We start from the raw sequence: 18,050 nt of genomic DNA, 5'->3' as shown, positions 1-18,050 counted from the left end.
TAAAGTAAAATTGACAGATAATCTTCATGGCGGGAATTGATTAACTTTTAATATTGTTACTATGTGATAAAATATTTTATGAATGCAAATTTTATAAGAAATAATTTCATCGAAACCTCGTTTTATTTATGAGTTGAGACAAGTTATTTCAAGAGTTTATTGTGTTCTCGGTCTACATTCTAAATCTACATTCCAAAATTTGAGTTTAATTAAACCTTGAATTTAAATGTCTTCACAGATATTGTTATAAACATTATTGTTTTGGTCAATCTACCTCTTATTCAGAAAAAAAAAATATAAATAAATACGAAACAACTTTTACAATATTATTGATTTATAAAATTAACGTGTAAATAAATGATTTTGTATAATAATATTTTATTCAATTTCCTGGAATAATAAATCGCAATGTACGTGATAATATTCTTACATAATAACTATTTAAAATATATGGAGTGTTTGGCCGTGATTCGTGCAATATGTGCTACTCGTGTCACATACGCCGGGTTCCTATATTTTTTTTTTTTTTTTTATAGAATAGGAAGGTGGACGAGCATATGGGCCACCTGATGGTAAGTGGTCACCAAACGCTCTTAGACATTGGCATTGTAAGAAATGTCAACCATCGCTTATAGCCAATGCGCCACCAACCTTGGGAACTAAGATTTTATGTCCCTTGTGCCTGTAATTACACTGGCTCACTCACCCTTCAAACCGGAACACAACAATATCAAGTATTGCTGTTTTGCGGTAGAATATCTGATGAGTGGGTGGTACCTACCCAGACGAGCTTGCACAAAGCCCTACCACCAGTATAAGGATCGTTACTCTACGTCACAAACAGTTTAAGGATCGTTATTCTACGTCAGTAATTGATTGTATATGAGTTTCGAGTTCGAGTACTTTAACGACTCTTAAAGTCTAAATGTATATAACCATCGCATTAATGCGACTTTGAGACTTACGAAATGATGTTTTTTATATAGTTTTATTATACCACCCGAATGCGAAACGAAATTTCCTTAAATATATCCCCGAAATATCTATCTAAGTGGCCATTTCCTTTTTGTAGTATAGTGTATTTTTAGATTGATAAAAATCAAATACTCACCAAATACCATAAATAAATAATTGACTGGTATAAGATAGAAAGCTATAGATAGCCCAATGAGAGACACTATAGCTAAATAGCTTAAATATGGCACGCTGAAGTTTACCAAGCTGAAAAAAAGAAAAAAATTGTAAAAAAAATGTATTAATTGTTTAACGATAGATACGAATTCATATTATTAATCTGTATAAATGTAATTTCAATAAAGTGTCGGTAAAATAAAATTTACATTCATAAAAAAAAAATCATACGCGATTACATTGACTAGGTAATAAAAAAATATATAAAAACTTGTTTTGTCACAAAATATAATATTTCTTATTTCCACGAATCGCAATAACAAGAAATTATCATCATTATTATTATTTCCCAGTATGACAGACGTCAGTGTATTTGATTGCCATAAACAAAGGCTTTTTTTTCGACATGAGTATTGTACCGTTGTATTTTTTTATGAGTCAACATTTTTTTATTTATAGATTCGTATTTCCTGGAGCATTACATTAATATTATTTTTTTTTGTTATCAAAGTCGAATGTTATATTATCGTTATGATTATTTTTCTTTTGCTTTTAAAATATGATTAAATCAAAACTCACGCAATATAATACACATTGTTCATTTTTTATGCATATTTTATGAAATGTAATAAAACGCGAGTACGTTTTGCTTAATATTGTTATATACAGTAGTAGTAGTAGTTTGCCCAGTGATCGAAGTACTATAATTGTTGAAAATTTTAGCATATATTTATGAATTAGCTTGTGTTGAAGTTTTTTTAGTCTTTTATCACAAGTATTTAAAAGTTTTTTTAAAGTAATTTTTTTTGATCGCCTTACAAACAAAAATATTTTATGTACATTTCAGTACTATTTTATCCTGTTTGTAAAATGATCTAATATGTATATAAACATTACTTAATAAAAATATATATGGTTATAGTATTGTACCATCAATTTTATTTAAGTATCTTTAATACTACAACAAATCGCTTAAGCTTTGACGCTGTTTAAATAAATCTTAAAATAATAAAATATTAATTTTGCCGTAAGTTATGAAACAAGATACACACAAACAAATTTAACAAATAAATGCAAATATATAATATTTGCAATGCTAGAAATCGTCAAGGTTATTCTGTAATATAAAAAATCGATACTTGACGGTGAAGTTGACCGTGAATTGAAAAAAACAAACAGAGCCAACCTGCAACATCGAGTGCCATGACTATGGTCATTTATTTAAGGATGCAACTTATGTAACATAAGAAATATTCATTTGAAATTAATCAATGATCTTTTGTTTTTATAAAATATTTATAGAACTTTCATACACACTTCGTCTTCGTATAACTTTTTTGATACTTTATTTATCTTTAAAACTTTTTGCTTGTAAAAATCACTTTAATCGTGAGTGAAACGACAACATGCAGCAACTTGAGACGAATGTTATGTGTAGTTTTCTTAATTCATCTGCTAGTGTATTGCGGGTTTGCAGATATAAAAGCTTATGGTTTTATTCAAACGATATTTTCCTTTACCACAAAAAACACAAGTTTTGTCGACTCAAATAAAGCGCTTGAATATATATTTGTTAGCCTCGCTTTAAGCGCGCATACTTTCATTTTATTTGTAAAAAACGTCAAGTGGATAAACGTGGAGTTGATTTGTAAGAAAAAATCGAGACACGAGCGAGACTCGAGTTACATTGACTCCAATAATATAAAATCTACAAGATAAGAACATTAAAGTAATCCTATCGAAAACATATTTATATTTTATTCTTTACAATTACTATCGTCGCACGTCGAATGTCATATGTTTTTATAGAATAGCTTTGTAGCAACTTATAACAAAAATAAAATACAATATAAAAATTGATATATAAATACTAACTTCTTTATCCTTTCGAGTAACGATACCACGTAGTCTATTCCGTTCTTGATGGTTAATGTTAGATCTTGAAGCTCGCTTAGGCGAGTTTTTATCGTCTTTTCATCCTGTTAAAATCATATAATAAAATAAATAAATTGACTGACAAACTGTAACAGAAAATACAATAAAATTTAATACATAAAATATACGCAAAATAATTTTGTAGTAATACCTAGTTTTAAAATAATAGTTTTTTATATGTATTTACTACAAAGCTACCTAAAGTCGGAAAAAAGTTCTCGTCCCAATTTTATTGAAGTCAGGTTAACAAGTAAATATCGAGTAAGTTTGGATGAAATTTATAACAACTTTCTGCTACTTTTATTATAGGTACAATTAAGGTTTCTCAACTTGCACGTAGAGTTAAAGTTATAAACGTATTATAATAAGATAAAATATTACAAAGTTATAATAGCAATTTTTAATTCAGCATATAAATGTTGAATTTGTTCAGGATTAACTACCTAGCAATGTAAGTGTTGTTGTTGAATGTAGAATAACTGAACAATTGTCGAATTAAGTTAATATTCGAACATAATGTTATCTTACAAGATTCGCTAAATAAAAGTACAGTAGAGTAGCAGTACAGTAACAGCCTGTTATTGTCCCATTGCTGCTAAGGCTAAGGGCTAAGGCCTCCTCTCCCTTTTGAGGAGAAGGTTTGGAGCTTATACAACCACGCTGCTCTAATGCGGGTTGGTAGAATACACATGTGGCAGAATTACAAAGAAATTAGACACATGCAGGTTTCCTAACGATGTTTTCCATCACCGTCAAGCACGAGATGAATTATAAACATAAATTAAGCACATGAAAATTCAGTGCTGCTTGCCCGGGTTCGATCCCACGATCATCGGTTAAGATTCACGCGTTCTAACGCGTAAATAAAAGTAACTGTCGATAATTAAGTATTTATGACGATATCACTGATCGGATTTCGATAAAATTAAAAATGAATAGCGCGATAAATCAACGCGAATGAAGTCGAATCAGCACATAAATTAACTGTATACCTACATCCTGAAACGAAGACCTATCATGATGTAACATTTTAATAGATAGCATATTGCGTCAATTGGAAAAAAAAACAAATACCCTTTTATCGTTAATATGGCTATTATTCCGAGTATATTTGCATTTGTACTGCAAACGGTAATCAATCAATCGCTAACTTCATTATAATAATAAGGAACTACATTATAATAATATGTTTATCATTTTCTACTAATGCATTTTTAATTTCATTTTTACGTCATATCTTTAAAGAGACTACTCGGGAAAATGTTGCGGGGAGAAAAAAAAAAGATTCCAAGGATAAAAAAAAGGCAATAATCCATATGCCAATGTCGGTAAACGGCCTCCTCTTCTGTTGAGTAGACTATATGGAGGTTTTTCCACTCTACTGCAAAACTTTGCTTTGGCACACCCACCGGTGTTGCCAAAGGTTAGAAGAACCTAGTAATAGCTAATAGTAGTAGCTAATAAAAGCTCGTCTAATTAAGATCGCGATCTTTAGTTAAGATTAAATAATTAATTTCTCCTTCAATTTCAATCTTTTCAACAATTATCCTACTACCAGCATAGGTAGTAGGATAGTTGTTGAAAAGATTAATTGATTTCTGATTCATTATAATTATGACGTTTGCTAAAATCTAATTCGTTTGATGCGATATAAACCTTTGAATAAAGAGAGAAATGCTTTAAATGTATTTCTTGAAGTTATATTGCATTCCTTATCCAAATTATATGACTATATTCGACCAGAATTATTTTACTCATTTAAAACTAAATAATGTTGATAATATCACGAATCTAGTAAAGGCATTATTGATTATTTAAACTCTCTTAATTTTTACCTTAGTATCCTGGTCTTCTTCAATATACTCATCATCTATTTGACATACCGGGACGAGAGCGTTGTTGTCTGAAAAACCAAAAAAATTATAAAACATTTCATACATCGTGTCAAAGTGTTAATCGTGTGTATGGTGAGTGACATCATTCATTTATTTTGAATAAATTCGGTATTTATAAGCTAATTATTAAGTTATATTCGTTTGCTTATTTATAAAGTTCGCCTTGAAAAAAAAAATTGACAAAAATAAATACAAAAGTAATTTTAAGAATCAAATTGTCTGCCAATTATTTTAAGTAGATATTAAGCTAGTACAATATATTATGTCTTTTAAAAACTGCATGTATGTTTTTATATTTGTAGTAAAAGATATAAAGTATTGTAAATTATTATTACGAATTATAAAAAAAGTCTCCCGCCGCATTTATTCACGAAGTCTTAGGCATATAATTTATTAAGATTTTGTGAAAATTAGCTAAAATATGATAAATGTTGAAGATGTTGAAAAAAAATCAAGCCTGCTGGGTCCTTTACTGACGTGTCGCGTGAACCATTAGAGTTACTTGTATTACGTTATAAAAGTTCTGTGTAGGCCGTTATTCTGGCGGTACGAAGGTGGGACGCGTAGCTAGTGTTACATAATTATAAACTTACTTCTTTGAGTGAGCCAATAGTGGACAAAGGGCAAGACTAGTAGGAGCGGCGTCATCCACATCCTAAAGAAGTACCAGAAACTCAGCCACCCGATTAAGGCCATCGCAGATTTCTCCTGATTCTCCCATTCGAATAATCGCCTAAATAAAAAGAAAAACATATTCATATATAACTATACATAGTGTTCTACTTTCTATGGGCTTATATTATAATAAGAATAAAATTACATGCCGTACGAAATATTGTTCTGTGGCGTTATAATAAGGATGACGTCATTACCTCTTAATTTCCTCTGAATTTTTAGGATCAAGCGCATAGTAATTTTTTTTTTCAATATGACAATATAATATTAATGAAGATATCGACGGCAAAAAATATACACACAAAAGTTCGAGAGGGACTTACAAAAACCCAACCAATATTTTCTTTGTGTAATATAAAAAACATATCGTAATGTTATATCTTGTTTATGTATGTGCTCTAAAGTCATGTTAAAAACACATTTAAATTAAATAAAAGCTAAGTTTAGGAAACTTTTTTTAGGATTATAATTTTGTGTAACGAAATTTACGCTTGTTGCACGGATCTTAAATTAGCTTAAAATTACTGTGTTTTCCATGTTCGAAGTGAATTCGCATAAATTCGAAATTATGCATAATGATACAAACATTAAAAATGATTCGCCTGCTGTCAGTTTTGATGAGTAGTTAAATCACGAACAATTATTTTCAAATAAACCAACGAATTATTTATCGAATAGTGTAATACAATGGAATGGCAGTGTTGTTCGCCATACCTCTATATAACAATACATATTTATATGTTAAAGGAGTAAAAATGTGTATCTTTACATTTTAATAAATAATTAAATTTTATTTAAAATTGGGTCGATATTCCTCTCATCCCAATCCCATGTGCAGAAAGAGTAAAGACAAATAAACAACTAGATGATGATGAATGCATACGTGAGAATACGTGAGAGTCCACTTTGTGCATTAAATTAGAAAATATTATCTGTTGCATCAAATTTACCTCTTAATGATTTGTTGACTAAAAGATACGACTGATTTTTTGATCATCCTTATATAAAAATATCCTAAAAATTGATCACTTCAAAATCGCCGCTATCTTTACGTCTTCCGTCGTGTTGTATTTTAATATCAACATATATACATAGCTATGACATCACTTACTTGACACAATTATGACATATGTAACTGTATTGTGTAAATAATGACTAACGTATAATTATTGGTGGTAGAGCTTTGTGCAAGCTCGTCTGGGTAGGTACCACCCACTCATCAGATATTCTACCGCAAAACAGCAGTACTTGGTATTGTTGTGTTCCGGTTTGAAGGGTGAGTGAGCCAGTGTAATTACAGGCACAAGGGACATAACATCTTAGTTCCCAAGGTTGGTGGCGCATTGGTGATGTAAGCGATGGTTAACATTTCTTACATTGCCAATGTCTAAGGGCGTTTGGTGACCACTTACCATCAGGTGGCCCATATGCTCGTCCGCCTTCCTATACTATAAAAAAAAAAAATAACGTATTATGTTGTATCATTGTCTCCAATAAATCTCATCGAAAAGTACAAGGAATCATGCACTTAGCGTAATTTAGTGAATCATAATAAAAAAAATTCAATTCCACTCGTTGTTTATCAAATAGTTAGTATTATTACAATATTGTATTTGAATAATATTTAAATATGTAACCCACGACGCACAGTACGAAAATAACTCACAAAATCGAGTTATTTTAGGGAGACATAATGTTAGTAAAATAATATAAGTTCAATGACCTGTATTATAAATAGGTGATATATTTAATATTCATGTTACAGTCGACATAAAACAATGCATATAATGAATTTTAAACTTACTTCAAATGCTCGTTTCCATTTTGGAAAACTTTAAATATATCCTTAATGAATTTCAAATTGCTGTATATAAGAGGGATGTCAAATTTCGCCGGTTTTAATATATATTTAGTTTCCTTTGGTCTTAGTACGCGCATTGAAGCTTTAACCTGAAAAGGAATGCTCTAAGTCAAATTCTGTAAAGTTTTTAATCTATTAAATTTCTAATCTATAATTAAACTAAGTAACTAATTCGGCTTTATTGGTTAATTTTAATATATATTATTTTATATTATTATTTTATGTTAAGATACTCTTACTATAATTTATTATCTGTGTGAAAACTAACAAATTTATATATGAACTAACAGTAAATTTTCAATATCTACGACCATTTAACTACTTTCTTTTTAAGCTTCAAATACTATTAAAAGTTAAATCATATATTGAAATGCAGAACATATGATATATAAAAATGAAATAAAAACAAGAAAACGTAGATTCTATTAAAGGAATTATTTTTCTTAGGAAACAAGTTGTGCACTAATCGTCTATGATTTGATTATGATTTTTAAAATTTGTTTGAAATTATTTTTTTATTTCAAGATGATATTTGTGTTGAGACGTCATCACTAACTCTAAATCTACCTACTGTTTTAGTTCTGTTGTTACTTTGTGATTATTATAATTAACTTATGTTATCGTTCCAATTTATGTAATGTAATTATTTTGTAAGTAAGTAAGTATATATATTTTTAATCTTACCGGATTCCATACAAGACACATATCTAACAGAATCCTCGGGCAGTTTCCTCTTGCGCTATGTCGTTTCGATCGGTCCTTCAGAGCATACCATCGTTTTTCATTGTTCTTTATCCTTAACAATGGTATCGATATTTTTCCGATTGTCTCGCCTTTCATCGATTGCAATATCGATTCGTCATGGACAGCTATGTCTAATGCCGACGTGACGTCATTAACACAGCTGAAAATTTGTTATATTATAAATACATAAGCAGTATTAAAAATAATAATCTATAAAAATTTAACAACAAGTAATATTTGCTGTTACTGTGAAAATTACGCGTTTCACAGCTCTAAGATAGTTATTGTTTTCTTTAGACGATGATTCAATTTATCAAGAAAAATCTTCCGATATCGGTATATTATTTTTAAACGAACAACAAGGTATTTCCCCTTTACCTATTTAGATCATAAATTATAAGAAACATGTAGGTTATTAGTTACAGAGCTCATAAATAATGAAACTATTAAAAAAAACAATAGAACGTTGTCGAGTTAGTTTTATTAAATATTGTGTAACATAATCGACTAATTATATAAAACGATTGCGCGATTATTCTATTGTGGGAGTTCATGTTTTAACTCAATTTTGTAGTGAACAAATAGATTCATGATTATTTTATACTAAAACGTAAACAAATTAAAACAAAGTTATTTTATATATTTACGTCAATATATTATAATTTTTTCTTGACAATATTTAAGAAAAGATAAAAAAAAATGTATATTGATTTGTTTGACGATAATAATACTAACAACTAACGGCTTGGAAATAAATACCGTAGATTTAAAAATTTGCGACATGTGTTCTAACATTGTTTGATTTTTATACGAAACAGCTTGAATGCAATAGTTTTATACCGAATGCAATATTTAGTATCCAAAATTGACGGTTACTGCCTCATGTACATATATACATATATACATATATCCGCCAATTTATAGTGAGACAATATGAATAACATTCAAGCCTTAAGAGAACGAAGCTTTTGAAATGTATGGACTGGACTGGTTTTACCAGTTAACGTTTTATTTTATAATTAGTTCCTGAGTTTAATATTACATTATATTATATATTTTTATGGATTTTTATTACTTACTAGACTAGACGACTGATTAATTTCAATGACAAATGAAATGTTAATCAAGTAATTATACTTTCAATATATTATGCACAGTAAACTAGTCTCGGGTTTAGTGACTGTATTTTGCCGTATGTTTTGTGAGAATGATGTAACTATTTAATTAAACGCATATGTAAAGGAGTCGGCATGTGCAGTCGCTAGGTTATAGGTTCACTGTACAATACAATATACTTGTTAAATCATAATCATATTAAAAAGAGATTAAGTATATATATTGGTTTTTAAAATTACCTCTTTTTAAAACCAATATATTTAATAATTATAATTAATTATAATTAGTAAATAAATTCAAGATAGCCTAGTGGAAGCCAAGATGGCCTAGTAGTTAGAACGCGTGATTTTTAACCGATGCAATCAAACCCGGGCAAGCACTACTAAATTTTCAAATGCTTAATTTGTGTTTATAATTCATCTTGTGCTTGAAGGTGAAGGAAAACATCGTGAGTAAGCCTGCATGTGTCTAATTTCACTGAAACTCTGCCACGTGTGTATTCCACCAAACCGCATTGGAGTAGCGTGGTGGAATAGGCTCCAAATCTTCTTCTCAAAAAAGGAGAAGAGGCCTTAGCCCAGCAGTGGGACATTTACAGGCTGTTACTTTACTTTATAGTAAATAAATACGTATGTAATAAAGCTTGGATTCATGCTTTAATAAATGCAGATTTTATATAAAAAAAACTAGTTTTAGATTTAATCATTTGTAACATTTTAAATAATTATTAAAAAATATAGCATATAGCTATTTATAGTATCTTTATTAAATAATTATTAAAGGTAATTTACACCAGCATTTTTGTATTTATTGAAAACGTTTTTAAAATCTTATAAGAAAAATAACAAAACTACCGCATGCTTGCTGGGTACAGGAAGAGAGATCGCTTGGCGCGGTATTGAGTGTAGTACATAACTTACGAACTATTTATTTATTTAAATATAATTTAATTGCACCTTACAAATTAGCGAAATCATGTCGCGCCACGCATAATGCCGCGTTGTGGGGACGCGACATTAAGCTCTGGTTTTGTTACATTAGTATTAAGCCTCAGTTCAATGCTCATGTATATATAGTTAGTATTGGTCACGTGGTCATGGAGGTCATCAGATTATAAGCCCGAGAATAAAAGTAGTTTATTGATAAATTAATATATCGTGTTATTTAATTAAAATACCTAATACCTGTAATTCTTTTACGTGAAAATAGGTACAAGCAATGCGGCTCGTATAAATAAACCTTTTACTATATTCAAGAAACGATTCCTTTCGCTTACAAACGTAGAATAAATCACGAGGCGAAAATTTAAAATATTTCGTAAGTTTCGAAGTCCCATGTAGTTACACGCCCGGATTCCAGGGTCCCTAGGCACTGATATTTATATTATATTTATTTATATTTGCACACAGCTTTTGACCGGCCACGGTTGTTTCGGCCGGTACCTGTGTGAGGTGGTCGGTAGGGAGCCGACGGTGGAGTGCCACCATTGTGGCGGAGGAGCCGTGCCTTAGAGGCATAAACTCGGGGCTTTGTGTATAACGTAAAAACGAAAAGAACGACTGTAACAGCTCGTATTCGTAACTCAATAACGATCGACTTAGGCAAAGACTTAGAAAATGTAAAGTGTACCTGTTTTATTTTTCGATGAGATTTTTAATGTTTACTTACAATGTAAAGGTCTTGTTCCAGTTCGGTTCTGAGGTCCCTCGCACAGTGTGAGTCTGGATCCTCGCGTTGTCCAACTCCAGCACACAAAAGGCATTGACGTTACCACTAATATTTAGAGCGCTTAAACCCTTCGCACCGTGCACTGTCACTGTTAATTCACCAACATTTGTCCAATCATCCAACTTATACCAAACCTGAAAGAATGATCACTATCTATATCTAAATGCTTAAAATAATAGAAGAAGAAATCCTAACTAATATTATAAATGCGAAAGTGAGTTTGTTTATTTGTACACGTCTTGAACACTTTTGCTTACACGTTGTCAGGGGTAAAGAAAAGGACATAGGGTAGCTTACAACTGATTTTCACCCCCCCCCCCTCCTTACACGCGGCTGACGCTGCGGGTGGGAGCTAATAAGCTAAATTTAAAAAAAAATCTCTTCAATTCCTGGTAATGTATAATAATCAAAAGGTGTTTATAGAAAGGTTAGATTATGGTAATGCTATCGATTAGTTACAATATTTCGAATGACTTTAAATATAATTACCTTTAACTTTACGAGTATATGCTTTACAAATAAAACGAAATAGAACGTAACAACGTATCGTAACGTACAAGGCAATTCAGGCGAAGAATTACCAAAAAAAATTTAAATATTTAATTAAAATAGTTACTGTTCTTAAAAAAAAATGTTAATTTATAAATGCGTTACATATTTTTTTTTCCTAACAATAATAATTCAATTTTGAACTGGCCTGTATTTCAACAATAGTTCTAATTAAAATTGACCTCATACGACCTGATAATCTGAAAAACGCCTTGAGTAGTTTTACATTAGACTAGTTTTATTAAATATTCTCGTAGTCAATTTGTGAAAAAGGAAAATGGTTGTATTTATTCAACAACCTTTGCAAAAAGATGAGTGACCAGGGACGCATACGGGACAAGCAAAGAAAAAATCATTTTTTTCATACAAATATTGTGTTCACTGGCTTGGTCATGATGATTTAAAATAACTAAATATAATCTTAATTAAAGTGTCATAGTTTTCGCTTTCGGATTTTTGCAATAAAATAGCGGTTTCCTTGCTAAAGTGAAAAAAAAAAATTATAAGATTTCATAATTTAAAATTTATACATAATTTACGCCATTTTATGATTGATGACGTTAAAACTTGATGCGACATTGGAGATGTTAGGATTTAATTGGAGAAAAATTATAGTTAAAACACATCACAACAGCAAAATAACAGATACGTTCAAAGACCTGAATAAGGCCTAAGGTTCCGTATTAATTTTCTCAAGCTTCATTAACATTATGCAGGTGGAGCTCAATCATAAAAACAAGAAAAAAATAATCATCATCATTATTGAAATATGTAATATTAATTGTAATAGAATAATATGGAAAGTATTATAGATATATAATTTAAATAATAGATGTATATGAATCAGAATGTCGACTGCGCTGGTACGGCCATATCCTAAGACGTAACGATGATCATCGTATCAAGAAAGCCTTAAATATCCCGGACCAACCGCGGGGAAGAGGGCGACCGCCCGCAACCTGGTGGTCAAACATACAAAAAGAGGCCCAGAAAGAGAATCTGAGTACACAGACAACCCAGAACAGAGCTATCTGGCGCAGATGTACAAGGAGACCCGACCCCAGCTGAACTGGGAAGAGGGTTTGAACAAAGAAGAAGAAGATGTATATAAATCAGAATATTTACGGTCAATTGATTTAAAATAATAAATTAACTAAATAAGTCACTGAACTGAGCTAAAAAATTAGGACAAAAACAAAACCGACAGAGGCACGGAAGTGTATAGATAAAAATAATCTATAATAAACTTTAACAATTTTTTCGGTTCTCCTGTCGCCGATAACAGAAGCTATTCAATTCTAGAAATTTTCATCGCTATCTCACTGTTTTTCACTATTTGTACATTTGTGTACACTTGTAACCCACACTCATATAATAATTATATCGTCTGAATCGAAGTTGCTCATTAAACTGAAAAGGCGAGAACCACAAACAGCATTTATGCTTTTAATTAAAACATTTTTAGAGTAGAGGCTCTTGCTCTATTCTGTAATAAATTGAATGTGTTGTATTATTCATAGACAAATAATAGAGATATTCGTGCGTTCCGATACAAATAATGTTCTTACGTTTTAATAAGAATGTTAATATCTCGAAAACTGACGCTTTTAGAACACATCTCCTTAAGGTCGTAAATATTACACATATACTTTATCCTTCAAATTATAACTTTCGTGCGTCATTATTACACAACAAAGACGACAAAAAGTTTTAAAAGTAACCCGTAACCTCTGAGTTACTCATCTTTTTATGTCATACATACCTATTCATACTGTGTTATATGTATAATATATATCAATTGAGGAAAGTTAATAATGGAAATGTCGTTAAATACTACCAATGTAAATTAGTAAAATACATCAATATTTTATTGCGGTTCAGTCGATGTTGAATTGGAATATATTCGGGAGCGTATCGTAGCCGTTATTAATATTACAATTGGCCCCCTATTTGATCTTTAAATCAGTGCGTTTAGACATATAAACAAACTCTTCAACTTTAAAATTTAAGCTAATTAAGATTAAGTGTAAAAGCAATACGCAAATAATTTTTTTTTTAAATTTAGTAACGATTTAGCCGTTTATTTGGTGGTAGGGCTTTGTGCAACCCCGTCTGAGTAGGTACCACCCACTTATCACATATTCTATCGCTTATATTCTACCGTCTGAGGAGTGTGAGTGTCAGTGAAACTACATGCACAAGGGATAAAACATCTTAGTTCACAAGATTGGTGGCGTTTTGACGAGTAAGAGATCATTAATATTTCTTACAGTGCCAATGTCGATATCGGTTGTTTCTTATAATTACCATTTACCATAAGTTTTATGGAAGGTTGTAATAATGTTAATATTGTAAAGCTACTTACAAACTTATCTTCCGTTGGCGCTTCATGATGTACACCATTCGTAGTAAGCATATTTTCAGTTGAAATGCGACGCTCGGATCCACTGAGCGTGATCAGCATATGCACTGAGCCGAACCCGCAATCTAATTCTGACCATAGATCATGTGTTTTTTCTTTCTCCAGTTGAGAGAGATCGATGACGCATCTAAGGAATAATGGTTTAATAAAGAAACTCTAACAAGATTGTGACCTGACATTCGTCTTTGCTTTTATCAGAACTGATAGAAACACAAAATACTAGTAAATATACAGTTATACCTTATGAGAAGGACTATTTTTTTTTTATTATTTTATGTTATTTGTTCATGGTTATAATGTATACTAAATATATTTTTTTATTAATTATTTATATTATTTTCAATTTATAAATAAGTTTTTCCATGCAATTAACAAAGGTAAAAAACAATAAAATTGTACAATACATTTGTTGTTGATCCGCGTACAAAAAATTAATAACCGTTTACAAATCTTGTTGCGATATAAAGCTTTTTATTACTTTTATTGTCGCATACATTATTAAACACGTTCACATGTTCGTATGAAATAGCAAGAAACGTACTTCCTCGAACATATCATTCCTATTAGCGTATATATTTATACTTTATTGTTATTATTTTATAATATGGTATTTTCAAATTTTTTATCTTATGGCAATTTATTTTTTGATAGATTCGATGATGATAAAATCGTTAAGCATGGCGATAAATTAAAAACAACCTTAAAAATAAAACTTTGACATTTTTTAATTACGTTCATTAATCACAGATAATACAATTTTTTTCGTAATATTTTATCCAATAAACATGATAAAAATACTCTACGATTTCAAAGAGACCTTGTAATAATAATTAATTGTACATTTTGTACTTACCGGCCCATAAAGTTTTTCTGTTTTGTTTTGTGCCATACATTGACCTCGAGAGAGCTGTCTTCGTCCAAGTACAAGTTGAACCGTTCCCGCCATACTGGCTTTGTTTTGTTTACTTGCTTTGACTTATGAGTTTCACTACCTAATCTAAAATATTTGTTTTAGTTAAAGAAAGAATGATATAAAGGATAAAGGAAATTATTTTTAATTACAACATTAAATAACAAAAAAGGGTCATTGACCTATGAATGCACAGCCACACAAGCGGGATCTTAAATAATTAAAAATATATTGTACGAGTTTTTATATTTAATACAGAAATGCCAATTGGAAAAATTGGATCAGTTATGTTATTAACCTATCAATATTCGAAAAATATGCTACCATGTAATATTTCTAATGAAAAGCATTTGTGACTTCAAGTTCCACTGGTTCAATCCAAATAATGCAAATAGCTGTGTCACGGTAAAATAATGAATGCAACCTACCCAGACGAGCTTGCACAAAGCCCTACCACGAAGCTTAGATACAACTATATGGTAATATAATACAAATTCCTTATCATATACATGTAAAACCACTTTTAAACATTTGTTACATACATAAATATTATTTATATTGAACATAATATTTTTATAATATTAATTACGCAGTGTAACAAAATGTCTATGCATATTTTTGTTTTTATAGACCTTGGCAGGAAACAAAAGTATGTATACATTTTTAATAAAGATTTCCATATTTTATTAAGGTTACTAGTTATAAGAATTGAAATGCTCGAACGCGGTGATATATTTTTTTTTTTTTATAGAATAGGAAGGTGGACGAGCATATGGGCCACCTGATGGTAAGTGGTCACCAAACGCCCTTAGACATTTGCATTGTAAGAAATGTCAACCATCGCTTATAGCCAATGCGCCACCAACCTTGGGAACTAAGATTTTATGTCCCTTGTGCCTGTAATTACACTGGCTCACTCACCCTTCAAACCGGAACACAACAATATCAAGTATTGCTGTTTTGCGGTAGAATATCTGATGAGTGGGTGGTACCTACCCAGACGAGCTTGCACAAAGCCCTACCACCAGTATTTAGTTCATCTATCATCAGATTTAGTTCATCTATCATAGTTCTTTAATAATTGCTAATAAAATAAATAATAGTTTTTCTTTCTTTGCCGTTAACCACACTTCTTAATGTGGAAGATGCACGAATAAATTATGATTAAAATTTATTATAATAAAATAGGAGACAAACACGATTGGACTGACTAATTATTGACCTTACCTGCTATTCATATAAAAAAAACACATGATGTAAGTAGCAAAATTACAAATATATATTTAAAGTAATAGTTAATTTAAAAGATAAATATATTTTTGATCTAATACTAAGTGACATTATACTTGTTTATATTATACTAAATTGTATATAATAGCTAATTATGAAGGATTTTACCATTGAAACGTGTTCGTTTTATGAAATAATTACGTATGTAGGTGATATTTGCGTCAATAAGCATTAACAGGCAATAATATTATGAGTTGTTGCCGATTTAGTATGTATGTATATTATTTATTACATATATTACCTATATAAAATGATATTATATTTGTAGTTGAAAGACAAATTTGCAAATATACCAAAGAAGGAAATGTTTCACCTCTGCCCATAGACACTTGCTTTGTAAGATGTAATCAAAGTTCAATGGCCTTCAAGCCGCCTAGGATATAAAAGTTGCATGTTGAAATCTGACGTTGGGCTACTTTGGTTTACAGTCTTAACACCAAAAAATAGGAATATTACTTTTATTAATTATTTAAAAACAGAGGTCGATATTATTATTATTTTTTAAACATGGGTCCTTCAATGGGATCTAAGATATGATGATCCTTATGCTTTTTATAACACTGGGTCACTCTGCCTTTAATGACAGCAATACAAAATATTGATAAATAAGTGGTACATAACCAGGCTGACTTGCACAAATCTCTTATAAGTAAAAGTCTAATTAATTATCAATTTAAAACAATTATAATTATACAAAAATGTATATAATGTAAACAGGTAAACTAGAAAGCTGAAATACAAAACTAATTAACAATATTATTCTGATTAATTTTTGATATTTTTTTTCGATCAGGGTTGTTTATTTTCTTTTTTTACGTTCACTATCAATTGATGTGTTCCGGTTTAAATGGTGGGCCGAACTATTATTAATATATTATTTATCTATTGTAAGACAATGACCGTGGGTAAAGAAGACATTGTTATATGATTTTTTTACTCGATATAAAAGTATCGAGTAAAAGAATATATTAAATACTATATTAAATAACACTGTAAACTTTCCCACTCACTAACGCTGTAGACTCCAATAGCGCCAACAAAGCAAATAAATTCAGAAAAAAAGCATACTAACTTAAACTTGCAGTAAAGACCGCTGGATCCGTTCGCCGGCGCGTCTGGCAAATCTTTGGCTTCAATCAAAACTATATTCACGATTGATGTCCATGATTTCTTGAGACCTTCAAACTTCCGGTTTTTTAAGAGATACTGAAATTAAACTGACCATTAAAACATCGAAATAAATCATCTATTTCATATTATAACATAAAAATTAAAATCAAATCATTGTAGTGTATAACAATAAGCCTGCATCCTCATCTTTTTTAAATGTTTGGAGCTTATTCCCTCACTGCTCTAATGCAGATTGTTAGATATAAATGTGTCAGATATTAATTAAGCTTTTAATTATACAGAATTATCGGATTCTTGTAATGTTTTCTTTACCTGTAATCTATGAGTTACTTGAAAATTAGAAATAAAACAACTTAAACATATATAACTTGAATTAATTATTAAAATAATTGAACTTTACCAAGATGACCTGTTGTATATATCACGTGAATATTAATCGAATATCACGAGTTTAAATTCGGACTAACATTACTAATGATAACCTTAGCACTGGAGCATAATCATCACTAGATGATATATATATTTAACTTTTTAAATTTTTGTTTTCAAAATTTCGTATATATTTTTTATAGTATAGGAACACGGACGAGCATATGGGCTACCTGATGGTAAGTGGTCACCAACGCCCTTAGACATTGGCATTGTAAGAAATGTTATCCATCG

General features: G+C 30.3%; 1 protein-coding gene across 6 annotated transcripts in view; it reads right to left on the bottom strand.

Annotated features, from left to right (window-relative positions):
- LOC126778597 (multiple C2 and transmembrane domain-containing protein-like) overlaps window positions 1-18,050 on the bottom strand; it is a 59,468-nt gene that overhangs the window by 2,083 nt on the left and 39,335 nt on the right. For all 6 annotated transcript variants that reach the window (XM_050502294.1, XM_050502302.1, XM_050502285.1 and 3 more), the window contains 10 exons: window positions 17,329-17,462; window positions 14,910-15,053; window positions 14,000-14,183; window positions 11,026-11,219; window positions 8,182-8,401; window positions 7,441-7,586; window positions 5,555-5,694; window positions 4,902-4,969; window positions 3,007-3,110; window positions 1,112-1,221 (listed from right to left, as the gene is read on the bottom strand). In XM_050502294.1, the coding sequence (XP_050358251.1) occupies window positions 1,112-1,221; window positions 3,007-3,110; window positions 4,902-4,969; window positions 5,555-5,694; window positions 7,441-7,586; window positions 8,182-8,401; window positions 11,026-11,219; window positions 14,000-14,183; window positions 14,910-15,053; window positions 17,329-17,462 (1,444 nt within the window). The remainder of the gene's footprint in view (window positions 1-1,111; window positions 1,222-3,006; window positions 3,111-4,901; window positions 4,970-5,554; window positions 5,695-7,440; window positions 7,587-8,181; window positions 8,402-11,025; window positions 11,220-13,999; window positions 14,184-14,909; window positions 15,054-17,328; window positions 17,463-18,050) is intronic.

Source organism: Nymphalis io, chromosome 2 (genome assembly GCF_905147045.1).
Source record: "Nymphalis io chromosome 2, ilAglIoxx1.1, whole genome shotgun sequence".
In the NCBI taxonomy this organism is placed as follows: domain Eukaryota; kingdom Metazoa; phylum Arthropoda; class Insecta; order Lepidoptera; family Nymphalidae; genus Nymphalis; species Nymphalis io.
The sequence above is the reverse complement of the archived record's forward strand: the minus strand, read 5'-3'. Positions and strand labels throughout refer to the sequence as shown.